The 26210-nt window shown below is 50.0% G+C and overlaps 2 protein-coding genes across 4 annotated transcripts in view; one reads left to right on the top strand and one right to left on the bottom strand.

Annotated features, from left to right (window-relative positions):
• MAF1 (MAF1 homolog, negative regulator of RNA polymerase III) overlaps positions 1 to 26210 on the top strand; it is a 36421-nt gene that overhangs the window by 2717 nt on the left and 7494 nt on the right. For 2 of the 3 annotated variants that reach the window (XM_050939460.1, XM_050939462.1), the window contains exons 2-3: positions 20716 to 20859; positions 25975 to 26103. In XM_050939460.1, coding sequence (XP_050795417.1) covers positions 20777 to 20859; positions 25975 to 26103 — 212 coding nt within the window. In that variant the 5' untranslated portion in view covers positions 20716 to 20776. The remainder of the gene's footprint in view (positions 1 to 20715; positions 20860 to 25974; positions 26104 to 26210) is intronic. The other variant, XM_050939461.1, reaches the window with a different exon arrangement.
• On the bottom strand, positions 10821 to 14033 carry LOC127044447 (uncharacterized protein K02A2.6-like). Its single transcript, XM_050939341.1, has 2 exons — positions 11698 to 14033; positions 10821 to 11257 (listed from the first exon to the last, which is right to left on the bottom strand). Exon 1 carries the CDS (start codon positions 13646 to 13648, stop codon positions 12392 to 12394), a length of 1257 nt encoding a protein of 418 aa, XP_050795298.1. The 5' UTR covers positions 13649 to 14033; the 3' UTR covers positions 10821 to 11257; positions 11698 to 12391.

Here is a 26210-nt window from a genome sequence, read left to right as displayed (position 1 = left end):
TGTCTCTGAAATAAGCCTCTGTACCAGATGACTGAAAGGTAGGAAATGTAATGCCAATTTTTAAAAAGGGCTTTAGCAGTGGTTTTTTGCCACTTACAGGCTGGTAAGCCCAATGTCAATACCAGGCAAATTGGTAGAAACTATAGTAAAGAACAGAATTATTAGGCAGACACAAACACAATTTGATAGCCTTTGTAAAGGGAAGTCATGTTTCACTAATCTATTAGAATTCTTTGAGGGTGTCAACAAGCACATGGATAAAGCTGATCCAGTGGATAAAGTGTACTTGGATTTTCAGAAAGCTTTTGACAAAGTCACTCCCCAAAGGCTCTTAAGGAAACTGAGTAGTCCTAGGGTAACAGGGAATCTCTTCTCAGTTGGACCAATAACTGGTTAAGAGATAGGAAACAAAGAGTAAATGTAAATGGTCGGTTTTCACAATGGAGAGAAGTAAACCATGGCATCCTCCAAGGTTCTGTACTGGGACCTGTGCTGTTCAAGATAATCATTAATGGTCTGGAAAATAAAGTGGACAGTGAAGTGGCAAATTTTGCAGATGATATAAAATTACTCAAGATAGTTAAGTCCAAAGCTGACTGCAAAGAGCTACAGGAGAATCTCACAAAATGGGTAACTGGGCAACCAAATGACAGATGAAATTCAATACTGAGAAGTGCAAATTAATGTACATTGGAAAAAATAATCCCAGCTACACATATATAATGATGACGGGTTCTAAATTAGCTGTTTCTGCTCAAAAAAAAGATCTTGGAGTCATTGTGGAGGATTCTGTGAAAACTTCAGCGCAATATGCGGTGTCAGTCAAAAAGGCCAAGAGAATGTTTGGGACTATTAGGAAAGGAATAGAAAATAAGACAGAAAATCCCATAATGCCACGATGTACATTCATGGTGCACACAGCGCTTGAATTCTGTGTCCAGTTTTGGTCACCTCATCTCAAAAAGGAAATTGGAAAGGGTTAAAAGAAGGAAAACAAAAATTAAGAGTATGGAACAGCTTCCATATGAGAAGAGACTAAAAAGATTAGTTCTGTTCATCTTAGAAAATAGATGATGCAGGGAGGCGAGGGAAGTCGTACGTGGTGTGGAAAAAGTGAATAGAGAAGTGTTGTTTACTCTCTCCCACAAGACAAAAACCAGCAGTCAACTGATGAAACTAATGGGCAGTAGGCTTAATATAAATGAGGAATTATTTTTTCACATATTGCACAGTTAACCTGTGGAACTTACTGCCATGGGATGTTATGGTGACCAAAAGTATAACTGCTTGGTTAAAAAAAGATCTAGATAAAGTTAGTGGAGCCAGCAATGGCTGTTAGCCAGGATGGTCAGGATTGCAACTCCATGCTCCATGCAACCCTAAATTTCTGACTACCAGTCAGGAGGGGAAGACTAGGTGGCTCTCCAACTGCCCTTTTCTGTAAATGTCCCCTGATGCTCTGGTACTGACTACTCTTGGAGACAGGATACTGGTCTAGAAGGGCCATTGGTCTGACCAAACAGGGTAGCGCTTAGGTTCTTCCGAGTTCCTATCTTGGGAGTCTCCAGAGTTTTGCTCACTGTAACTGAATCAGCTGTTTTGCATTTGGAGGCACCTTCTGCTATTCCTGATTCTGGACAAGCTGGCTGAAGATTTGAGATGAAAGGAGTCCAGGTGGTGGGGGAAGGAGGAGTCCCTGTTCTGATGAGCAACAGCTGTACTGAAAAGCAAGAAGTCCAAACAGTGCATTTTGGTATCAGGAAACCACAAGAGCAGTTCCTGTCAGACCAGTCAGGCAACAGGAATGGACTGAAAGTAAAGGCTAGACTGGGCTGATATTTATGCCTTTACCCATTCTCTAACACTTATACGTTCCCTTTGCTTTCTACCTTTCGTGGGCTTGTCTAGTCACAGTTGGGCTGTTCGCTAACCTGTCTTTGTCAGGGTTTGGCTTCTGTCCATTCCTGTATGAGGTTAACTTTCATTGTTTCCCTTTAGCCCATGAGTTCGCTCATGAATCTCTTGGTGTCCGAGCAGATGGTATCTTTTGCTGACACAGTCTGGACAATGGCTCTGACTGCCATCTGCCCAGAATGAGAGGCATTGGTCCTGCTTTCCCCCCTTCCTCCCTGTCTCTTTTTTATTATTCAGTATCTGGTAACTCAGTGCGGGTACAAACTCCATGACATGCTCCTGGTGCTCAGATATGAAAAACTACTGCAAACTTCTGGGCTATATATGCTGCAGTAATGAGCTTACAGCTCCCAAAAATGGATCTACATTAAATGTTCACTCACATTTCATGGCAAGTTTAACAAAACACTTGAATTAGAGGTGACTTGATTTCAGTTTCACGCTGTTTCCTTTTCTTGCTCTCTTACTGAGGTCATAAAAGATCCTGCTCTCTCACAGCTGACCAAGTTCTCAGATGTGAGATTTTCAGCCTTAATGCTTCACTAACGTAGCCCGTTGAACTGCGAAGATATTTTTTGGACGGTAGAATTTCTCTTAGCTCAGAGTCTCACTCCTGCCTCACTGTAGAACCATTTTTCTTAGCTTCCTGCATCAACTACATGTCTAGTCATGTAGCAAGATAGTGATCATGTGACCTTTATTAGTTTCCTGTTCCATTACCTAATTGGTCGTTTTTGGAAAGCATTTCCAACTATTAATTCTTAATGTTTCCTGCTTTTGATCACTTCTGATTGTTCTGTCCCTGTTTACTACAGATAAATGGTCCTCATAGCAGGGAGCCCTAACTCCCTCAATGCCTGAGGGAGGTACTTTCTTCGCTGTCTTTCTATTGTGGCAAAATGAACTGAGTGAGGTTCTTTCAGAAACTTGTGGAAGTGGGTCATAGTCCCACTAGTCCGTGTCTTTTTCCCCCCGTAGTTCAGTGCAGGGTTGCTGGAATCCGATCTGTTCCTCTGGCCTGGATATCTTCACTTTTCCTCAGAGACAGAAGCATTTTTGCCTCTTCTGCCTCAGGAGCACTTCTCTAGCAGCAGAATGGAACTGACATGGCTGCTCTTATCAGTGAAGGGCCTGTTCTTGAAACTAGGGATGACTGATGCCCTGGCCTCCCCCTTCTCCAGGACAGGGGCTGGGAGATGGGCATAGGAACTGTGATGATAACTGCACCAACTGAGGATTTCCCCACGCTGGGGGAATCTTCCACTGGTGGCAGCTTTGTGCTGCTGGAGGAGAGCTGAGGATTGGGCTTCTAATCATTTTAAATTAAAGCTGAGGTTCTTTAGGAGGTGCAGGAACAGCTGCTCTCCAGAGAAGGGATTTACCAAGACCAGCGAGAAAAAGAAACTAGTTCTTCAGGTACCGTATTTACGGCCAGCTATATGCCTGGCTTCCTGACCTTGCTGAGGTGGGGAGCAGGGCAACTGCTTTATTGTCAGCAGCTAAATATCTCCGTGGCTGGAGGCTAACTGGTCTGTGCAGTGAGCCCAGAGCTCAAAGGTTCCTTTTGGGACTCTGCCCACAAATATTTTTAGCCTCTTTGTGCCTTAGGCACGAATTGCTCATTCTCAAATTTTACCTTCCAAAGAGTTTTTTGCTCTCACTTACTTCCTCGGAGAGAGACAAGGTGGATGAGGCAGTATTTTTTTTTCCTGTTGGTAAAAGAGACCAGCTTTTTAGCTACACAGTGCTCCTTGGGTCTAGAAAAGATACTCTGGGAGCATCACAGCTCAATATAAAGTAGAACATATTGTTTAGCATAAGTAGTTACCACATATTTAGGGTCCATGGTTTTCAGCTTTTATTTTATTTTTTCCCTGTGAGTTTATTGGTGTTTATTACTACAACAACAAAAACAAGTGAAAATTGGTGGAAAAAACTATTATTTTTTATTGGTAAATATTGAGGTTTATTTTGGTGGATGGAAGGACGGGGAGGGGAAGTATTGAGGAGATTCATGCTTTAATGAGTGGGATTCAGTGTGGTTTGCTGCAGAACAAAAACTCAAAACTAATGCCACCTCTTGAGTTTAAGAAAACAATACATCTCTAATCCCCAAATAAAACTTCTCATTTGAATAAACAGATTACTGTTGTAGACTTATAACTATTAGCCTATAAATATTTAAATGTAATAATTGGACCACACCATTAGCAGCACATACACTCAACTTTGTCCTTTTCTCCTGTTTTTTTTTAACTTTTGAATACTTCCTTGTGTTCTGAAATGTATTCTGATACAGATTTTTGTTCCTTATTTAGCATGTCAGATCCATCAGTACGTTCAGATGTGCACACACTTCAGAGCTTGCGTGTGTGCCTGTTTGTTTGTATTTTCTAGCCTTACTTCAATAGGCAGTTTTGCATATACACACAGACTAATGTATTATTGAAATAAAATACATTGCATGAGATATATGTATTTTCCTAATAAAACAAGTTATTTTATATCTTTGAATGATACAAAGGTAGGGTGAAAATCAAAAGTATTTTTTTTCCTGTAATCTGAGATTTTTCATTAAAAAGCAGTTTAAACTGATAACTAAGGAGCTTACACGTGTTGTAAAAGACCGTTCAAGGCGAAGATCATTGGATATTGTTGCGGTCAGAGGACAAAAAAGGAAGGTTAGTGGATTACATGTTGTTGTAATGAGCCATAAATCCAGTGTCTCTCTTCAGCCCATGATTTTTATTGTCTAGCAGAGTTATGGATTTAAGATCCTAGGCTTGTGTTTGGAAGGTGTGCAGGTTTCCATTGAGGAGAAAGACTGAAAGGTCAGACATGGAGTGATCGTGTTGTGAAGTGTTCACCCATGGGTGATATGATGTTTTTTGTCTTTCTATCATTTTCCTGTGCAAGTTTATTCGAGAACTTGATGATTGTCTGGTTTCACGCACACAGTTGTTGTTGGGACACTCAGTGCACTGGATAAGGTGTACGCATGTTGTGATAGGCATGTGTAGGATCCATTGATCTTGAAAGGTGTGTTCTAGGAAGGTTGATCATCATAGCAGTGGAAGTATGTCTGAAGGTTTTGCATCGGTTGTTCTGGCCAGGTCTGGTTCCACTTTGAATCAGTGTGTCCTGGTCTGTGGGGAGCTTGTTTCTGATGGTGTTGAGGAGTAGTTTGAAGGCCAGAAGAGGAGGTTCAGGAAAATTTTCGGCCAGAATTTGTTCCCTATCAAGTATGGGTTGTAATTGTTTAATGATATCCCATGTTTTATTTCCTCTTAACAGCCAAAGTGTCTCTGTAATGCTCTGTCACCTGGCCAATACAGCCTTTCCAGGTGCTAACCCAGTCCCTCTGTGCTTGGATGACTGTGTTTATGGTAACTCAGGGAATAGCTGAAGTGCAGCCTGTTGGCCAGATTCAGCCCATGGGGCAGTTGAATGCAGTTTGTGGTTGTGGAAAAAAATGGGGGCTCTAAAGCCTTGTTCTTCTGAGCATATTCCACCACTTAGGAGGTAGGAAGAAATTTCACCTTTGGGCAGATTATTCCCCAACTGTCTTGGGCAGGGTTCTTGCTCTGTCTTCTGCAGCAATGCATACAGGTCACCATTGGAGACCGGATACGGTCACGTGAAGTCCGTGTTCCTTCAGGTCCCAACGTCCAGAACTCTGCTGCTCAATCATCATTGCCTGGTGTTGCGGAGCTACAAAATCTTGTATAACTACACCTCCAGAACTGAAACAAAGGCCTTTTGAATAAGGTTAGCGTCATGACCTAGGACAGGGGTCGGCAACCTTTCAGAAGTGCTGTGCCGAGTCTTCATTTATTCACTCTAATTTAAGGTTTTGCATGCCAGTAATATATGTTAACATTTTTAGAAGGTCTCTTTCTATAAGTCTATAATATATAACTAAACTATTGTTGTATGTAAAGTAAATCAGGTTTTTAAAATGTTTAAGAAACTTCATTTAAAATTAAATTAAAATGCAGAGCTCCCCGGACCGGTGGCCAGGACCCGCGCAGTGTGAGTGCCACTGAAAATCAGCTCGCGTGCCACCTTCGGCACCTGTGCCATAGGTTGCCTACCCCTGACCTAGGATTTCTCTCTGTGGTGATGCCATGTCTCTCACTAGCTTCATGAGATTGGCTAAACTAGCAAGCCTTTTGGAAGTGTATCCTTTCCCTGCCGATCCCTTGCATGAGCCACCAAATGCTTTCAAAATAGAACATAGCATCCTATGCTTGCCCCTTAGCTATCTCAAGCAACCCTTGGGATGCTATGACGAAGTAGGAATGTTCTTAATGTTTCCCCTGAATACTGTGTGGGTGCCTCAGTTTCTGGCCAACACTCTATCTCCTGGCAACTAATGGCCTAGGCTCTTCCCCCCTGCAAAGGGATTCTAAAGGTGTGAGAACAGAGAGGTCAGGTGACCTCCTGGCCCAGGAAGGGAACTCAGCAGAGAAGAACAGTCTGGAGGGAGTTTCAGTTTGGAGCTGGCTGGGGATAGGAAGTGAGGGCAGACGGGGTTGTCTGGCTTTCTGGGCCCCAAAATGGACCCAGCTGAGGGGTCCCATTCTGTGTACCTACAAGCTCTGTTTTAGACCATGTTCCTGTCATCTAATAAACTTCTGTTTTACTGGCTGGCCATGAGTCATGTCTGACTGTGAAGTGGAGGTGCGTGCAAGACACTCTGGCTTCCCCAGAACCCCACCTGGGCAGACTCGCTGTAGGAAGCGCATGGGGGGCGGCATATGCTGAATGCTCCAAGATCAGACCTAGGAAGGTGAATTTGTGTGAGCTTCTTGCCCTGCAGACAGTCTGCTCCAAGGGAGAGGAGGCTCCCCAAAGTTCTGACTGGCTTTGTGGGGAGCAGTTCCAAAGCATCGCCCAGAGACTTCATAGATTCTAGGACTGGAAGAGACCTCGAGAGGTCATTGAGTCCAGTCCCCTGCCCTCATGGCAGGACCAAATGCTGTCTAGACCATCCCTGATAGACATTTATCTAATCTCTTAAATATCTCCAGAGATGGAGACTCCACACCCTCTCTAGGCAATTTATTCCAGTGTTTAACCACCCTGACAGTTAGGAACTTTTTCCTAATGTCCAGCCTAAATCTTCCTTGCTGCAGTTTAAGCCCATTGCTTCTTGTTCTATCATTAGAGGCTAAGGTGAACAAGTTTTCTCCCTCCTCCTGATGACACCCTTTTCGATACCTGAAAACTGCTATCATGTCCCCTCTCATAGACTCATAGGTCAGAAGGGACCAATCTGATCATCTAGTCTGACCTCCTGCACAAGGCAGGCCACAGAACCCCACTCATCCAATTTTATAACAACCCCTATCCCAGGACCGAGTTATTGAAATCCTCAAAAATGGTTTGAAGACCTCAAGCTGCAGAGACACCACCAGCAAGCGACCCGTGCCCCACGCTGCAGGGGAAGGCGAAAAACCTCCAGGGCACCTGCCAATCCGCCCTGGAGGAAAATTCCTTCCCGACCCCAAATATGGCGATCAGCTAAACCCAGAGCATGTGGGCAAGAGTCACCAGCTAGCACCCAAGAAGGAATTCTCCGCAGCAACTCAGTACCCATCGCATGCAACATCTCCCCGCAGACCATTGAGCAGACCTGTCTGGTGGTAATTCAAGATCAATTGCCCAAATTAACGATCCTATCATAACATCCCCTCCATATACTTATCAAGCTTTGTCTTAAAGCCAGGAAAGTCTTTTGCCCCTACTACTTCCCTCGGAAGGCTATTCCAGAACTTCACTCCCCTAATGGTCAGAAACCTTCGTCTAATTTCAAGTCTAAACTTCCTAATATCCAGTTTATACCCATTCGTCCTCGTGGCTACATTAGTACTAAACTTAAATAATTCTTCTCCCTCCCTAACGTTAACCCCCTTGATATATTTATATAGGGCGAGCATATTCCCCCTCAGTCTTCTCTTTTCCAAACTAAACAAACCCAATTCTTTCAGCCTTCCTTCATAGGTCATGTTCTCAAGACCTTTAATCATTCTTGTTGCTCTTTTCTGGGCCCTCTCCAATTTCTTCACATCTTTCCTGAAATGTGGCGCCCAGAACTGGACACAATACTCCAGTTGAGGCCTAACCAGCGCAGAGTAGAGCAGAAGAATGACTTCTCGTGTCTTGTTTACAACACACCTGTTAATGCATCCCAGAATCACGTTTGCTTTTTTTTGCAACAGTATCACACTATTGACGAATATTTAGCTTGTGGTCCACTATGACCCCTAGATCTTTCTGCCATACTCCTTCCTAGACAGTCTCTTCCCATTCTGTATGTGTGAAACTGATTGTTCCTTCCTAAGTGGAGCACTTTGCATTTGTCTTTGTTAAACTTCATCCTGTTTACCTCAGACCATTTCTCCACTTTGTCCGGATCATTTTGAATTTTGACCCTGTCCTCCAAAGCAGTTGCAATCCCTCCCAGTTTGGTATCATCTGCAAACTTAATAAGCGTACTTTCTATGCCAACATCTAAGTCGTTGATGAAGATATTGAACAGAGCCCTGCGGAACCCCACTTGTTATACCTTTCCAGCAGGATTGGGAATCATTAATAACTACTCTCTGAGTACGGTTATCCAGCCAGTTATGCGCCCACCTTATAGTAGCCCCATCTAAGTTGCATTTGCCTAGTTTATCGATAAGAATATCATGTGAGACCGTATCAAATGCCTTACTAAAGTCTAGGTATACCACATCCACCGCTTCTCCCTTATCCACAAGACTCGTTATCCTATCAAAGAAAGCTATCAGATTGGTTTGACATGATTTGTTCTTTACAAATCCATGCTGGCTATTCCCTGTCACCTTACCAGCTTCTAAGTGTTTGCAGATGATTTCCTTCATTACTTGTTCCATTATCTTCCCTGGCACAGAAGTTAAACTAACTGGTCTGTAGTTTCCTGGGTTGTTTTTATTTCCCTTTTTATAGATGGGCACTATATTTGCCCTTGTCCAGTCTTCTGGAATCTAAGTCAGATGACAGGTGCTATTCTGGACTCAAGACTATAAAAGCTCTACTCTGCTGTTTGCTTATCAGTCCAGGATTCCCTCCCCTCCTGTGCGTTGGGATCAGGGTTGGCTTTCACCTGCAGGTGGAGGCTGTGTACGCATTAGGATGTTTTTGCTAGACTTTCCACTGCTGTCATGGATGTGGTGTCAGTGTTTGGAGAGTTAGTGTAAGCAGGTCTCCAGGTGTCTGGTGTTTTAAGCACCATGTTCCTTAACCCAGCTGAGGGCAAGTGTTCGCATCATGAGCACCCAAAGGTATACACCGGGGCATGGGGTAGGAAGAAAGCTAATGTTGGGCCAGTTTTTAAAAAGGGTGACCAGGGTGATAGGCCTGTCAGCCTGACATTGATCCTGTGCAAGATAATGGAGCGGTTGATGTGGACTTGATTAATAATGACCTAAAGAAGTGTAATGTAATTAACGCAAATCAACATGGGCTTATATAGATACCGGACTAACTTGACATCTTGTTTTGATGAGATAAGATTGTTATTGTACTATACTTAGACTTCTGTAAGGTGTTTGACTCGGTACCTCCCAACGTTCCGATGGAAAAACCCTGAATGATGTAAAATTCACAAGGCACATATTAAACAGATTAATAGCTGGCCAGCTGAATGTAATTGTAAAGAGGGAATCGCCATCAAGCAGGTTGTCTCTAGTGGGGCCCTCAAGGGAAAGGTTTTTAGCCCCATGCTGTTTAACATTTTTATCAATGACCTGGAAGAATTGGTCGAGCAGTAAATCATGAAGAGGACAGGTCACTGACACAGAGAAATCTGGGTCACTTGATAAGCTGGATGCAACACAATAAGTGATTTAACAGGTTAAATGTAAATGTCTGCATGTAGGAACAAAGACGGCAGGCCATGCTTACAGGGTGGGGAATTCTATCCTGAGAAGCAGGGACTCTGAAAAAGGTTTGGGGGTCATGGTGGACAACCACCTGAGCATGAGTCTCAGTGTGACACTGTCCAAAATGGCTAACATGAGACTGGCCATGCTGAGTCAGCCCAGTGGTTCATCTAACGCAATATCCTGTCTTCTGACAGTGGTTGGGGTCTCTGTGCACTAATGTAGCAATGTTACCCGAGTATCTTCTCCGTCCTCGAGGCTGCGGTGTCTCGCCTGCAACATTCTCACTGTTTGTTATGGTTGTTCCCTGCAGTAGCAGCTGTCACAGTAAGGGGACGTCTGCTCTTGTCCAGGCTGATGGTGCCTGCCTGCCCTGCAGGAACCATTCTCACGGTCTGTCCCAGATCAGGTTGTAGGTCCGCATGACTCTCCCCGCTCCTGGGGTTGACAGTCAGGGTGGTGCTCCTGCAGTCGGAACCATGATGTCACAAACCACTGCATATGCTACTCTCCCCCAGATGGTGCTGCTGAGCGATGAGGGAGCTCCCTTTCCTGCTTCACCCCTGTTGAGCCAGGGACCAAACTAGTCCCAGACCAGTGTGAATGTGTTAGGTAAATAAAGCAAGTCCTCACTCACCTCTCCAGCACCCGAGTTCGTGCGGAGTTGGTATGGGGCACACAATTCTGTCAGAGACCAGACACCAATTGCGTTGATCAACGGGCTCACACTATCCTTAGCTCTAAAAGCTTTAGATTAAGTGTGGCCCCTTTATTAGGGGTGAGCATCAATATTTATACACAGAAGTAAACAAAGTGATTTAACAAAAGATAATGGTCATGCATAATCAATCAAGATTTTACAGGAAAAGCAAGTTAACAAGTAAATGCATAGAGATAAAGGCTAATGGCTACTTGAGAAAGGGGGTGTCATGAGTAGTTTGCAGGTCAGTGCTTTGTTCAAAAGGGTTCAGGAAGGATTATGCAGAGACAGCCAGTCTGGGTGTGTTTTGGCTCCCCAAAGTTCACCAAAAGTTTAGACCCAACATTCCTCCATTTGTAGCTTTGGGATAACTATTAATCAAAAAGCTACACCCTATTTCAAGATCTCAAGGGCCGCTTGGCAATTTCAGCCTGGGCCAATTCGAAGAGAGTAAGGCTTTTAGCTGAAGTGGGAAAAGAATAAACTGACTTACATGAGTTTATGAGGGAGGGGACACACTGAATACAGCAACACAGTATTATAAGGACTACTATGGCCCCAACAACACCCACCAAGAGTTTTTTAACCCACCCAAATCCGGGCAGCCAATTCCATAAGGCTCCCCACCAATCATAAGGTGGCTGGCCAGAGGAGTAGTTTTTAGCCATTTCCCTTAGGTGTTTGGTACGTTGAAAAGTGTCAGAGTAGGTGTCATTTACAAAAACACAGCATTCTTCATTTATGAGGGCGCAAGTTCCTCCCTGGGCTGCTAACATTATGTCTAAAGCCATTCTGTTTTGCAAAGCTAACTGGCGCAGCTGGGACATTTCCCCGGCCTGATTTTCAAATAGGGTTGCAGTTTCATTGGTCAAAGATTCTAATAGTCCCTGTAGACGGATTATAGCACCCTTCAAGCTAGTGTGACCAGCCCACCGCTGCCAGGACAAACCATCACGGAGATTAATATCTCTGTCAGTTTCACGGATGTTACGAACGTGGGGAAAATGAGGGGGAGTGAGGGAGATGCGAGAAGGCGGTGCTAGCCATGCCAAATAACATGACCCTGCCCAATCAGGGGAGAGAAAATAATAAGCTTTGGGCCCGCACACCCAGTATGTTCCATATAATGCGTTTTGGGTATTCCATTTCTCAAAGTAGGAGGTAACCCACCACCCGTTGTACCACTGTTCCCCTGGTAACGCAGAGGGGTCGTTGTGTGAACTGCAGAGGCACAATTTGGTAGTGTTGTTCTCAAAGGGCAGTGTAGTACTGCTTGAGCAGTTGTAGAAGGCAATTGTGTATCCTTTAACAATTAGTTGGACACCCTTGAGATCTGAGCAGGGCTTTTTAAAAACTGACTCTGAAAACCTGCCCCTCCATGAAAAAGTTGAAAAGGTTGGATCGGGGTGAGGGATCCACATATGGGATAAGTGGGATGCGCAAGGCTTGAAGCCAAGATTTTTACTAAAGGCGGTGCCATTAAAATATATGTTGCATTTACTTGTTCCCACAAAAGTTGACCCTTTTCCTTTAACAAAACACAGTGATCCTGTTTGATTGGTTACCCTGAGATATTTGTTAATTGGCACTCCTGTTTTGTCCCATGTAAGATTGGGTTGGACTGGATCTTTTATTCTAGTCGGTGGCATCCAAGTCATATTAGCAGTGGTTAGGGGAATGGGTGTGAAGGGGAGTCCCTGTGCTGCATTTACTGGAAATTGAGTACATACCCAGCAATTACTTCTATTTCCTAAAATACGAGTTTTAACCTCGTGGGAATATCTAATAAAAGCATTATCTTCATAAGCAGAAAATAAACTAAAAAAGCATAAAAAAAACCATACAGTTGTCAGAATAAAGGGTCCTCTCATTTTTTTCGAGTCAATTTAAGTCTAATGTCTGAGAGAGGTAAGCTGGTCCACTGGTCGGAGGCAGTGTCCTCAGTGGTGACAAGAGCTGCTGGTCCGTCACTGTGGTCCACTACGGCTGGCTTGACGTGAGAGTGGTGGATCCAAGATTTGCGTCCTTCCAGGAACACTGCAGTCTGGGTTGTCAAAAGAACCTGGTGGGGTCCAGTAAACCTTGGCTGGAGGGTGTCGTCACGAACGAACTTTTTGGCCCAGACGAAGTCCCCTGGTTGGAACGGGTGGATCTGTTCCTCCAGCGGCACGGTCTGGGAAAACTGCGAGGCTTTCCAAAGGGTACGGAGGCGAGCCTGTAGGGAGAGAAACTGACACGCGGTCATATGATCCCCTCCCAATAGTGAAACATCAGTACGTGGTAGCGCCCCGCCTTTGAAAGGGGGGTGTCCATAGAGCAGTTCAAAGGGGGATAAGCCCAATGCGCGGGTTGGGCGAGTACGAAGGTGAAACAGGACCAAAGGAAGTACCTGAGGCCACTTTAATCCTGTTTCCTGACAGTATTTAGCCAATGTAAACTTAAGTTCCCTATTCATACGCTCAACTTTCCCGCTAGACTGGGGGTGGTAGGGTGTATGAAAGGAGTGTGAAATGCCCAGTCCTTGTTCTAAATGGCCAAGGACATGACCAGTAAAGTGAGGTCCGCGATCTGAGTCGAGCACAAGAGGGATGCCAAAACGGGGTACAATGTCTCTAAGGAGAATCTTCGCCACTGTGGCAGCAGTACAATTAGCAGTAGGAAAAGCTTCGACCCAGGAAGTCAGAGGGCAAACCAAAACAAGGAGGTGCTTTTTCCCAAAAGCCTTTGGCATATCTGCAAAGTCAATTTGAAGATGTTGAAATGGAGCAGCAGGCGGAGGTCTTCCACCCTTAATTTTGTTAAGAGGCGGAGCAGGTCCATTACGCTGACATGTGCTGCATGCTTTCACTATTGATAGGCAATAGGGTTGAATGCCTGGAGCATACCAAAAGCGAGCGATGGTGTCCACGAGGGCGTGCGTGCCGTAGTGACCCCTTTTATCATGGTGCCAGCGAACTGCCACGGGGTATGTGGAGCGAGGGAGGCAGGCTCGGCCATCTGGCATAAGCCAGGTCCCTTTGACCAGAGTGGCCCCGAGGCTCTCCCACGATTGTAGTTCAGCAGCGGGTACTGGTACGGGGTGCGGTGGAGTAAAGGAGGAGGCTGCAATAGCCAAGGTGGGCATGGCTAAAGGTAAGGTGGCAGCCTTCTTGGCGGAGGCATCAGCCAGGGCATTCCCACGGGTAACGGGGCTACTATCTTTAGTATGGGCCCGGCAGTGAACTACAGCCAGGACAGAGGGTTTTTGGAGGGCGTCCAAAAGCTTGTGGATGAGGGGGAGGTGCTGAATGGGTTTACCGGCAGCTGTCTGGAAACCTCGAAACTTCCAGAGGTGGATATGACAATGCACAACTCCAAAAGCATATTTGCTATCAGTAAAAATGGTAACGGTCTTACCAGCGGCCAACTGGCAAGCTCGGGCCAGGGCATAGAGTTCAGCGGCTTGGGCTCCCCAGTTGCCTGGCAGTGAGGCGGCCTCTTGAATGTCCCATTCAGAGGTGACAGCATAACCAGTGAAACGCTTGCCATCAACATAGAAGGAGCTTCCGTCCGGGAAGAGGATGCAATCGGGATTGTCCAGTGGCACGTCAAACAGGTTGTCTCTTATCTGTAAGATGCTGTAAACTACTTCCACACAGTCGTGCTGATCCTGGAGGACGGGCAGGTCAGGAAGCAAGGTAGCTGGATTAAGGGGTCCACACCTTTCAAAAATTAGGTTAGTGTCTTCTAAGAGTTCGGCCTCTAGCTGTTGCTGACGATGGGCCGAAAAGACTTGGGTTGTGCCCCTACGCAGAAGGGCTGACAAGGCATGAGAGGTCCAAACCGTGGTAAAATGACCCAGGGTTAGGCTCTTTGCCTTTGTGATCAGCAGGGCAGCTGCTGCCAGAGTCCGGGTGCAGGATGGGGTTCCCTGAGCGACAGGGTCGATTTGCTGAGAGTAAAAAGCAAGCGGGAAATGGTGGGGCCCGCTCAGCTGGGTAAGGACACCACTAGCAATTCCGCCCCTCTCGTGGACAAAAAGGTGAAAGGGTTTGCTGTAATTGGGGGGGCGGAGAGACATGGAGGAGGCCACACTGTCCTTGAGTAACTGAAAGGCTTGAATAGTGTCCGGGGACCACTGCAAAGGGTCAGGAGCAAGGTTAGCAGTGAGTCGGTGGAGCAGTTTGCTTAACTCCCCGCAGGACGGCAACCAGGGGAGACAGAAGCCAATTAATCCTAAGAAACCTCGAAGTTGTTTCTTGGTGTTCGGTAGAGGGCAGTTTTGAATAGTCTTTATGCGGGCTGGGTCCATCTGTCTTCCCTCTGGGGTTAACAGGAAGCCCAGATATCGGACCTTCTGTGAGACCCACTGAATCTTTTTAGGGTCTACCTTGTGGCCTCTGGTGTGTAGGTATAATAAAAGTGCCTTACCATCGATGCGGAGGGCAGCTTCTTCGCGATTACCTAATAGGATGTCATCTACGTATAGGACCAATGTGGATCCCTGCGGACTGGTGAAACCTTCCAAGTCGTGGCGGAGGCACTGGCTGAAAATCGTGGGGCTGTCTCTGTAGCCTTGAGGAAGTCGTTGCCAGACATAACTTTGTCCCTCCCAGGTGAAACCAAAGAGATACTGAGAGTCTGGGTGCACAGGAATGCTGAAAAAAGCTGATTTTAAGTCAATAACAGTGAACCACTCAGCATCCCAGGGGATTTGGCTGATGATAGTAGCTGGGTCAGGAACTACTGCATGAAGAGGGACCACATACTGATTAACAACTCGTAGATCCTGTACAAAGCGCCAACGAACAGGGTCTCCGTCCTTTTTAGGAGGCTTTTTGACAGGCAGTATAGGGGTGTTACAGGGAGTGCGCTGAGGGCGGACTAGCTTTTGTGCAATGAATCCCTCGATAATGGGGCGGATGCCCTCCCGGGCTTCCAGCGACAGGGGGTATTGAGGGACTGACGGGGGGGTTAAGGAAGGCTTCACCTGAATCCTTACGGGCTCTGCCGAAAGGAGCAGGCCAACATCAGTGTCAGAAATTCCCCAGAGGGTTGAAGGCAAGTCAGTGAGGTCAGGGGAGAGAGAGGGGGGTGTTTCCCAATTACCCTGAGTAGGGGCCGAATCTCCTAACACTGTCATCAATAATCCTACCCCTCCAGGAGTGCAGGTTAAGATAGCCTCAAGCTTACAGAGTAAATCCCGGCCCATCAAAGGGATCGGACAAGCTGGGGAAAAAAGAAAACGGTGAGGAAAACATTTATCAGCATAAATAACATTCAAAGGCAAAGTGAGTCCCAGAGACTGTGGGTTGCCCTCCACCCCAGTCGCAGTTTTAACCTCAGAGGATAGCCAGGGAGAGGGGGCATGATTTAAAAGAGAGAAAGTAGCCCCAGTATCAATGAGGAAAGAGACAGGCAGTCCCTGGACTGAAAGGGTTAAACGAGGCTCTTTGCTGGGAGGGGAGAAAGTGAGAAAGGAGCCGGCTAAAGACATTAAGGAAATAAGACCATCACATTGTTTGCCTTCGCCCCCGGGGTACCGTCATTGAGAAGGCTGAGTTTGCTGCGGCTGCTGCTGTTTCCCGTAGTTGATCCAGGCCTGGGGAATGGGCTGAGCTGGTGGTGCAGGGGTGTATTCCTCACTTGTATAAGCATCTGCGGATGCAGCCAGACCCTCTGGGCGTCCCCAGGGGCATTCACGTTTAAAGTGACCGGGCTGTCCGCACTGAAAACAATTTCCCGATGGCTGGGGTCGCCAGGACCCTCTTCCCCGAGCACCCTGGAATCCCCTGCCACGGCCACGGCCTTTGCCTCGAACACCGCCGTGAAAAGCTAAAGCCATCAGCTTATATTCTTCCTTTTTCTCTTTCTTTTTACTACTTTCCCTTTCTTTCTCCCAGGCAAAATCAGCTACGTCCAACACTGAAGTGACTGAGGGCTTGTCTACATCAGAAAGTTGCAGCGCTGAGCCCCCAAATTGTTAGGTAAATAAAGCAAGTCCTCACTCACCTCTCCAGCACCCGAGTTCGTGCGGAGTTGGTATGGGGCACACAATTCTGTCAGAGACCAGACACCAATTGCGTTGATCAACGGGCTCACACTATCCTTAGCTCTAAAAGCTTTAGATTAAGTGTGGCCCCTTTATTAGGGGTGAGCATCAATATTTATACACAGAAGTAAACAAAGTGATTTAACAAAAGATAATGGTCATGCATAATCAATCAAGATTTTACAGGAAAAGCAAGTTAACAAGTAAATGCATAGAGATAAAGGCTAATGGCTACTTGAGAAAGGGGGTGTCATGAGTAGTTTGCAGGTCAGTGCTTTGTTCAAAAGGGTTCAGGAAGGATTATGCAGAGACAGCCAGTCTGGGTGTGTTTTGGCTCCCCAAAGTTCACCAAAAGTTTAGACCCAACATATGTTTGTGATCACTAGAGCTCTGGTGCTTCATGCTCAGTTAACAGCTTTCTCTCCACCTGGAAGTCTGTCCTCCCTTCCACAGGGGCTCATTCCTTTCTTCTCTTGCCCAAGCTCCACTGGCACCATTAGGAAGAGTTTAGGTAGGACCGATCCAGGCACTGCTGGGAAATGCAGGATTCCCCCTGTCGGGGACTGATGGGGTGTCTGCATCCACGTGAGTCTGAAGAGACAAGTCTGTGGGAATCCAAGGGCTCAGAAGGAAGAACTGAGGTTCCTGGGGATTTTTGTTTTCCGCCCTGGCTTGACCCCTGTGTAGGTAGCAGCTGTCACAGTAAGGAGAGTCTGCGAGAGTTCCCCGTCCCACCTTGGGAGGCTGTTAGCTGCTGGGGCAGCCAGCGTTAGTGTGGGGCAGGGAGCTGTAGGGCGCTTGCTGCATCCAGGAGTGTCTGCACTGAGGCCACCTGTTGCCCTTCCCTAATCCTGGTGCTCTGTGGCCCACTGTAATGCTGGGGCTGGAGGCTGGCTGTTCCTTGCAGGGTCCTCGGGACCGAGGCTCCATTGGGGCTGCCCCTCAGATGGCTGCTCAGCATGTCAGTGTGCCGAGCATGTGCCTGTGGTGGTGCCCTCTGGGTTATGCCCGGGAAAGAACATCCTGCAGCCACAGTGCGGCGCAGCCTGGGTCTGCCTGCAGGCCGCGGACAGCTGACCTCCCTTTGACCTTGCTGGGTGGGTGGGTTCCTTAGCCTGGCGCTTGTCCTCTGCAGCTCACTTCCGTCCCTGGAGCCTGGGGTGGACTCAGCCACCTAGCTACTTCTGTTATCAGCTGGCCCTCAGTCCCCTCCCTGCTCCCAAGGACGTTTCTGCAAGGGCTTATCTCCGACACTCCTATCTGAAACCAGATTGGCTCCCTGTATCTGTGGCAGTGGCGTGGCCCTGCCTCCCAGAGTAGTCCTGTAAGGGAACACTGCTTCCAGAAAGCCCTGGCATGTCCCTGCTGCTGCTGGTTTACAACCTCTCCTGTTACAGGCCAGGATGGTGCAGCAGGCCCCAGCTGGAGAGAGGGTGGGGCACAGGGCTCTTAAGCAGGGACTTCTCCTTAGTAGCCAGCAGGGATTTTGGGGATCCCCTCACGGAGTCTAACAAAGTGCATATACTTCAGACATAGCCCATCCGGGGTGAAACTGCCCTAGATGGAAATAGGTCTCTGTCTGGCAGCCTTGAGGAGTGAGACCCAGAGCCCTCTCCAGCTGCCATCTCAACCAAAGGCCCTTAGGAATGTGCCCTTAAAGGCCCCATAGGGAGCGAATTTTGGAGACAAGGCCCTTTGCTGGGGCTGCCCTGCCACTTCCAGGAGCATTTTGGCTGGTTACAGCTGAAGCCAGACGGGGGACGGAGCCAGAACAGAGAGAGGGGCTGTAGTGGGGGCAGTGAGGCTGGGGGCCTCCATCAGAGACACCCCCCCGGGGGATGGGGACTGTCCATTGCCCTTCCCACTGCGCCGGGCACTGCAGGGAATGGGGGTGGGGTGCACCAGTATGGGGTGGAGAAAATAGGGGCATGATGTTTGGTCTCTGAGAATCTGGGGGCTGCATGGGAGGGCTGCAGTGGGGCTGGCTGCATGTGGTTCATGGGCACCAAGTGGCCGCAGGGGGTGCGGAGAAGCTGGAGACAGGGATGGAGGTGCTGATGAGTGCATATGGATGGAGGTTGGGGACTTGGGTGTGTGGCAGTGGTTTTCAAACTTTTTCTGGTGACCCAGTTGAAGAAAATTGTTGATGCCTGCAGCCCAACAGAGCTGGTGATGGGGGGTTTCAGGTGTGGGAGGAGTGCAGGGCTGGGGCAGAGGGTTGTGGTGTGGGGGTGAGGGCTGCAGGGTGGGGCTGGGACTGAGGGGGTCAGGGCTCTGGGCTGGGAGTGCAGGCTCTGCGGTGGGGCCCAGGATGAGGAGTTTGGGGTGCAGGAGGGGGTCAGGGCTCTGGGGTGGGGCCAGGGATGAGGGGTTTCGGGTGCAGGAAGAGGCTGTAGGTTTGGGGACAGCTCAGGGCTGGGGCAGAGGACCGGGGTGTGGGCTAACCTCTGGCGACTCCTGGTCAGTGGCGCAGCAGGGGTGCAAGGGCAGGCTTCCTGCCTGTCCTGGCACCGCAGACCGCGCTGTATGCTGGAAGCAGCCAGCAGCAGGTCCAGCTCTTAGGGGAGACACGCAAGCAGCTCTGCGTGGCTCTTGCTTACAGGCGCCCCCTCCCATTGACCGGTTCCCAGCCAATGGGAGTGCAGAGCTGGTGCTTGGAGTGGGGGCAGCGTGCAGAGCCCGTGGCCCCAATGCCTAGGAGCCAGACCTGCTGCTGGCTGGTTCTGGGGCACAGTGCAGTGTCAGAACAGGTAGGGACTAGCCTGCTTTACCTGGGCAGCACCACCGATGAGACTGTTAATGGCCTGGTTGGCGGTGCTGGCCAGAGCCACCACGACCCAGTGCCTGACATTCCTCAGTACTGGGCTACAACTCGTGGTTTGAAAAGCACCGGTGTATGGAAATCGGGTTGGTGCAGGGGTGGGGGAATGCACACAAGGGGCCTTTTAGGGACTGTGAACAAAGGGACCAGCCACTGAGGGCTCCAGGGAGGCTGCTGATGCAGATGGTGAATGGGGGGTGGGGGCTGCCAAGGCAGCACATGGTTGGCAAAGTGATTCCTTCAAATCTGTTTCTTCAGTCTTTTGTGGTGATGTTGGGGTGGGGGTGAGCATGGGAGGGCTCATTGTGCCTCTGATTTTGCAGGGCTGGTTGTGAGGACCCTCTCCCTTAGGATCCTAGTGCAGGCAGTGTCTAGGCACAAGACGCTGTCCTGGTACAAAAATTCCTGCAGCCTTGCTTTGTGCGAGGGATGGGCGCATACTTGGGAGCAGATGTGCACCTGGCGTGGGCTGGTGGTTCGGCCATGATGAAAGCATTGTCCTCTGTTTGTGCCCAGTGGTCACTCGGGTTGGTCTGTTGGGCATGGAGGTGAATTTGTTTAGCTGCAGTGTTGCCTCTGTGGAGAATAATAAAAGGACCTTTCACCCTAGAGAGGAGGTGACTCCTTTATGTGGAAGCGTGGTGCTTTAAAACAGGGAGAACTTGTCATGAAATTCCCTGTTCTGTTCATTCCCTCTGGGGCACCTGGCATTGGCCCCTGTCGGCAGACAGGATACTGGGCTAGATGGACCTTTGGTCTGACCCAGTCTGGCCATTCTTATATTGGAGCGTTGGGTGGAATAGGTCCCCCTTGCTGAGTGATTCAGGGGTAGCTTCACAAAGCACAGACTCTCGCCGAACTGGAGGAAATGATTCCTGTGGGTTGGGGTGGGAGAACTGGCCTTAGGGTGTGAAGGGGGAATTTATACCCCCGCCCCCTTGTGGAGTGTAAGCTCTGGATGCTGGCAAGGAGCCCGTTGCTGGGGGTGGGACACTGTTGGGTGGGTGGATGTGGAGAGCTGCAGGGCAGCTTGCCCTTTGCTGGTACCTCAGTCACCTGGGAGTGGGATGCAGCAGTGTGCGATGGGGTTAGCCTGGGAGGCTGCCTGGCGGTGAGATCTGTTCTTGTTTGTCCCACGTAGCAGGGCGTCTGCCTCCTGACCGCTGCCTCCCCTGCCTGTCTTTGTGCTGGTTTATCACCCCACTGCCAGACTAGGCAAACCCATTCCATGCTTCAGGGGCTGGGCTCCCTAGGAATCAGGGCCCTTCTCGCCTTGTCCGCAGTCCTGCTGTGCTGCTCTTGGGATGGGGAGCTGATGGAACCTGTCTCTCTGTGCTAGGCAGTACCAGCTTTGCAGCAGCCGTGGCAGTGGGAGTCGCTCTGGAGCCGAAGGTGGGACAATGAAGCTGTTAGAGAACTCAAGTTTTGAAGCAATAAACTCTCAGCTGACAGTGGAGACGGGAGATGCTCACATCCTTGGCAGGTGAGTGTTGTCAAAGCTTCCTGCTGGGCTTCCCCAGGGACTTGAGCCACCTCTCTTTGTGCCCTTCCTGTGGTGCAGAAAGCCCCCCCGAAGGGGGCCAGACAAGCTGGATAGCTCTGGCAGTGAGGTCTGTTCAGCTGAGGAGCGGCCCCCCGCCAGGAGCAGCTGGGAGGGAGCCCCCCAGTGAAACACTTGAAGCTAGAGTCACCAAGGCACTAGGCACTGTACTGACAGGGTGAGTGGAAGAGCATCGAATGGTGTGTCCAAGTAATTGCTGCTGCTGGTGGGGGCAGGGGCGGAATAGACGGTGTAGACCTTACAGCCCTTTGCTCTTTGCCTCTGCCCAGCGGTCTGTGAAGTTCCAACCTGCCATGGGCTTTGGGGTCTCGGGGCACACACAGCTCAGCTGTCTGCTTCCAGGCTTTCCACAGTCACCCTAGGGAGCGTCAGCTCAGCTTCCAGTGACAGTCCCACCCACCAGAATTGCTTCTGTTCTGAGTGGGTGGGAGGGGAAGGGAGTCAGTCACCCCACCTTACACGCAGTGCAGTGCAGGGCACGGTGCCTCTAGGCTGAGCCTTCCATCTCAGTCTAGGGCAGGGGTCAGCAACCTTTAAAAAGTGCTGAGCCACTTCTTCATTTATTCACTCTCATTTAAGGTTTGGCGTGCCGATAATACCTTATAACGTTTTTAGAAAGTTTCTTTCTTTAAGTCTATAATGTACAACTAAACTATTGTTGTGTGTAAAGTAAGTAAGGTTTTTAAAATGTTTTAAGAAGCTTCATGTAAAGTTAAATTAAAATGCAGAGCGCCCTGGTCCAGTGGCAGTGTGAGTGCCTCTGAACATCAGCTGATGTGTCGCAGGTTGCCTACCCCTGGTCTAGGGATCCCAGATGTGGGAACAAAAGGCTACTGCTGTGCTCCCCTGTCCTTAGTGCCTCTGCCTGCCACAGTGTTGCTGTTTAGCTGGGAGGTCCTGCTCCTGTTGGAGGAAAGCTGGGAAGGAGGCTGGGCACATCCCGCACTTGCTCTCCAGGCATGTTTACAGGAGTCGTAAACAGCAGTGATGTGAGACACTTGGCTGGGCCTCTCTCCACTTAGCCTGGGAGAGTGGCTGGAAGTTGCTCCAAGGCCACTCACCTGAGGACTCACTGGCCATTGGCTCAGCAGAGGCCAGCCTGAGCACCTGTGTTCTAGCCCCTGGGTGTCTCCTTTCAGAGTCCCATCTAAGTGTGGGTGTGGGGAAGGCAGAGCAGAGGTGCCAGTCCATCTCCTCTTCAAGCTTATGAGCAGCGACCTGGGTCCTAGACACTTGGGCGGAGGTTTCTGCAGCACATATGCAAGCTGTGGGGTTGCAGTGTAGGGTTGGGGGTAGGTCAGTGCCCGTGGGTTCCCAGGCTCTGGTTCTTGTGCTCTCACTGGCCCTGCACACTTCCTCTCTTTGTGTTGTTCCACCCACTGGAGAGATTCACTTACCCTCAGTCTGGTGTGTCTGTGTTGTGAAGAGACGTCTGTTCTCCAGGCAGGATGTTCTGAGCCGCGAGAATGGAGCCAGTCGGCCAGTGGCTTCCATTCTTGGCCGGCTGCACAAGTGTGACCAGGCTGAGACAGTGGCTGGACTGGCCTGTGCTCATCACACCCCCATCAGCTGTGGAGCATGAGCTGTGCAAGGCCTGTGTTGGGACAGTGATGTTGTGGAACAGGAGGAGGTGGTGGCAGTTCTCTGGGCCCAGCAGAGGCTCATCCTTACAGCAGCCTTGGGCATCTAGGCTGGTAGGCCTCTCAGCTGTAGACCGCTAGGACAGAGCAGCCAGACCACAGCTCTGTATGGGCTTTTCCTTGGTCAGTGCTGTGGGCCTGAGGGGGTCAGCTTGAGAGTAGGAGAGTGCCCCTCACCCACAGCTAGTGGGTGTCTGACAGTGACATGCCCCTTTGTTTAGCAGGCTAGCGTTGCTTCCCCATTGATTGCTCACTGGTTCGAGCAAAGAGCTAGGAGTCAGGACTCCTGGGTTCCATTGCCAGTCCTGACCTTGATTCTCTCTGTGGGCTTGGTGATTGCCTTTCTCTCTGGACCGAGGAGGACTCCAGGCAGTCTCGCATGGGGTGAGCTCATTTGGGGAGTTTCCTGAATCGGCATTCCAGGTTTTGGGCTTTATTTGAGACCGATAGTTGGCCAGGAATGTGATATTTGGGAGTCGAGCTCTCATTGACTGTGGGGCTGGCTGGCATTGCCTGGCAGGCCAGGTTTGCTCAGAATCTCCATCACATAGTCTGTTTCTGATTGTGGCTGCTCACACATGAGGCTCCAGCCCAGGCTCGGGCTGTGTCTGTATTGGAGCATGCATCGGTGAAATGAAACTGCACCTCGCAGAACTCTAACACATGCTGAGGGCTTTTTAAATGGCATTGAAACCCGGTTAGCTTGACCGGGTCAGTTCCTGCTTTTGCTGGTTGAGAGAGACAAGGCTGAAGTGAATCCATTTCCCAGCTCGCCCAGGCATGGTGGATGTGGGTGTGTGTGTTTTCCACGCGCTCTCTTAGCATTGGGCTTTTCGAGCACTTCAAAAAGAGCTGGCATTCTTGGCTGACAGCAGCCAGAGAAGGGCAGAGTGGTCGAGAGGGTGCTGCAGACATTCCCCAGAATGTGCCCCAATCCCCACTTCTTTTTCAGTGTGACCCTGAGGCCAGCAGCTCTTGTGTGTCCTATAGTGTAGGCTGCTGCTGTCCTGTGGGAAGTGTGATTGCATTCTTCTGTTCTAGCCGATTGTGGGAGCCATGGGAGCTGGACAGAACTATATCTGTCTTCTCTGCCTCTGTCCATGCTGCTGGTGGAGCACATGCTGCAGAGTTGGGAGGGAGAAAGCCCTGCCCTGTACTGGGTCTCCTGCCCTTCCCGAAAGGCTTAGTCCGTGTGGATTTGGTTTAACTGAGGGCACAGTCTAAGAGTCGGGGTTTGCAAACCATCTCACATCCTGCCTGCAAGCCCCAGTAGCACACTTCCTGCTCCTGCTCACCTCCTGGGCAGCGGCTCAGAGCCCTGGCAGGGCCTGGCTGTAACTGACTGGAGGCTGCAATTACCCTGCCCTAATGATGCCGTCAGTGTGGGCAGCTCATTCACAGGGGAGCCGGGGGGACATCTGCCCAGGATTTCTAGGGGGGCCTGTAGGAATGTGTCCATGAACAGATGACAGTGGATGAGTCTGCCTAACAACCCTTCCCCCACCCCTCTGGAGCCCAGACACCACATCCAGGAAGTGGCAAGAAACAGAAGTGAGACTTCTTAGCCTGTTGGCGCACACAATAGAAAGGCAAACAGGAAGAAGTGGCGTGTAGGAGCCAGGAACATGGGAGGTGTGACCCATCTCGGTGTTGGGGCCCTGGCAGTGGCATGTCTCTGAGGCCATGTCTACACGGCGGCAGCTGCTACAACGGCACAGTTAGGGCACTGCAGCTGTGCCCACCATGCCCTGGCATGAACCCTTCAGTAGAGGTAATCCCCCTCTGACAGATGGTAGCTAGGTCGATGGGAGAGTTCTTCCACGTCCTGACCAGAAGTTAGCCCGACCTCACTACAGCATGCCAGGCACAGAAGCTTCACAGCCTGGAGCAGGGTTGCTGAGATCTAATTTTATCGGCATAGTCCTGGCCTGAGACTGATTTCTGAACTGTTAATTCCTCTCTTGAGTGGGGATGGGGCGCAGGAGGAAGAATGCACTCCAAATCCATTCCCCTCTTCTGTATGGCACCACAAAGCAGCTCCCCCTGCCCCGGGTGGCTTGGCAGCCTCCTGAGCCCATCAGTAGTCACCAGGGGTTGCTTTCTCTTTCCCTTTGCCCCGGGGCAGTTGGCTGCCTCCATAGTGCTCCAGCCTCAGCTGGGCCAGGGAGCAAGACCAAATGGCCCCAAAGACCCATGCTGCTGCCAGGCCAGCCCACTCCTCTGTTTCCCTGGGTTGTTTCGGTGCTCCTCCCCCATTGCATTTCTGCCTCCCCCAGGCATCCCCTTCTGCTGGGAAGACGTGGGTGGGCTCAGCAAAGCCCAGGTCCATGCACAGGGAGCTGTATGATGCCTCCTTGCCACTCCTGTCTATCTTGAAAGGTCATCCAGTTGAGCCCCCTGCCTTCACGAGCAGGACTAAATACTGTCCCTGACTATGTGGCAGTTGTGGTTCTTCCCCCCATGGCCCCCTCAAGGATTGAACTCTCAACCCTGGGTTTAGCAGGCCAGTGCTCAAACCACTGAGCTATCCCTCCACCTCACCTCAGCAGAACCTGGGGAATGAGACCCACAAGCTCTCCCAGGAGGGGGTTCCAGCCAAGACTGGAGGGGCCCTGCCCGGCGCGTCTGCTCTGTTGCACCTGGAACCGATAGGTCAGTGGCAACGGCTGATCAGTCATCGTGCCCCTGAACCAGAGGTAACACTGGCTAGTTGCCAGTGCAGAGGGACTGAGCCTGTTGGGGGAGGTGTGTGCGGGGTGGCTCAGTCCTGGGTGCAGCGTGGCCATCAAATCATTTCCAGCACTGGCTGGGAAGTCCTTTTCTGACAATGTTACTGGCAGCAGACAAACTCCCTGGTGTGGGCAGAACCCTGCTTTGATCCTGATGCTGCAGTGATCAGCTGGGTTTCCTGCCCCTCGTTCTGTACCTTTGGCGAGGCAGGCCAGGGGTGGGGTGGAGGGCGTGCCGGGGCACACAGGAGCTCCTTAGAACAGCTCGTGGGCATGTTCCTGGTCAGAGTTTGTGGAGAATATTTGCTGGATCCTGCTCAGCCCACCACTGCTCCAGCCCCAGCAGGCAGTTCTGCAGGGTGCTGTGGGGCTCACATTTACATCTCTCTGAAACCGCAGTCCCTGTAGCTCTGAGCAGAGCCAGGACAGCTGCCTTGGGGGATTTCCAACCCCCTGTGTCTGTACTGGACATGTCTCTGCTCCTGTTGGCCTGTCCTTTCTAAGCACTCAGTGCTGGTGTTGTGAGGGGTGAGCTCTGTCTGCGCTGGGGCTGGGCACCCAGCATTGCTCCTTCGCTTATCATGCTTGTTCTGAGGAGCAGGCGTGGGCCCAGGGGCCTGTTGCACTGCTCCCCGGTGGGCGTCACACTCGGTGTTGTCTCTTTGCAGGATCGAGAGTTACTCATGTAAGATGGCGGGCGATGACAAGCACATGTTTAAGCAGTTCTGCCAGGAGGGCCAGCCACATGTTCTTGAAGCCCTGTCACCCCCTCAGACCACGGGGATCAGCCCCAGCAGGTATGTCAGCCCTCCACTCTGGGCTGGGCATGGGGCGGCGCAGGACTTCTGCGGGGAGTTACTAGGGACCTCTGCACGCTTCAGTGGGCCCTGCACAAGAGGTAGCA

The sequence above is a fragment of the Gopherus flavomarginatus genome, chromosome 2, assembly GCF_025201925.1.
Source record: "Gopherus flavomarginatus isolate rGopFla2 chromosome 2, rGopFla2.mat.asm, whole genome shotgun sequence".
In the NCBI taxonomy this organism is placed as follows: domain Eukaryota; kingdom Metazoa; phylum Chordata; order Testudines; family Testudinidae; genus Gopherus; species Gopherus flavomarginatus.
Note: the sequence above shows the minus strand (reverse complement) of the source record. Positions and strands in the feature narration are given on the sequence as shown.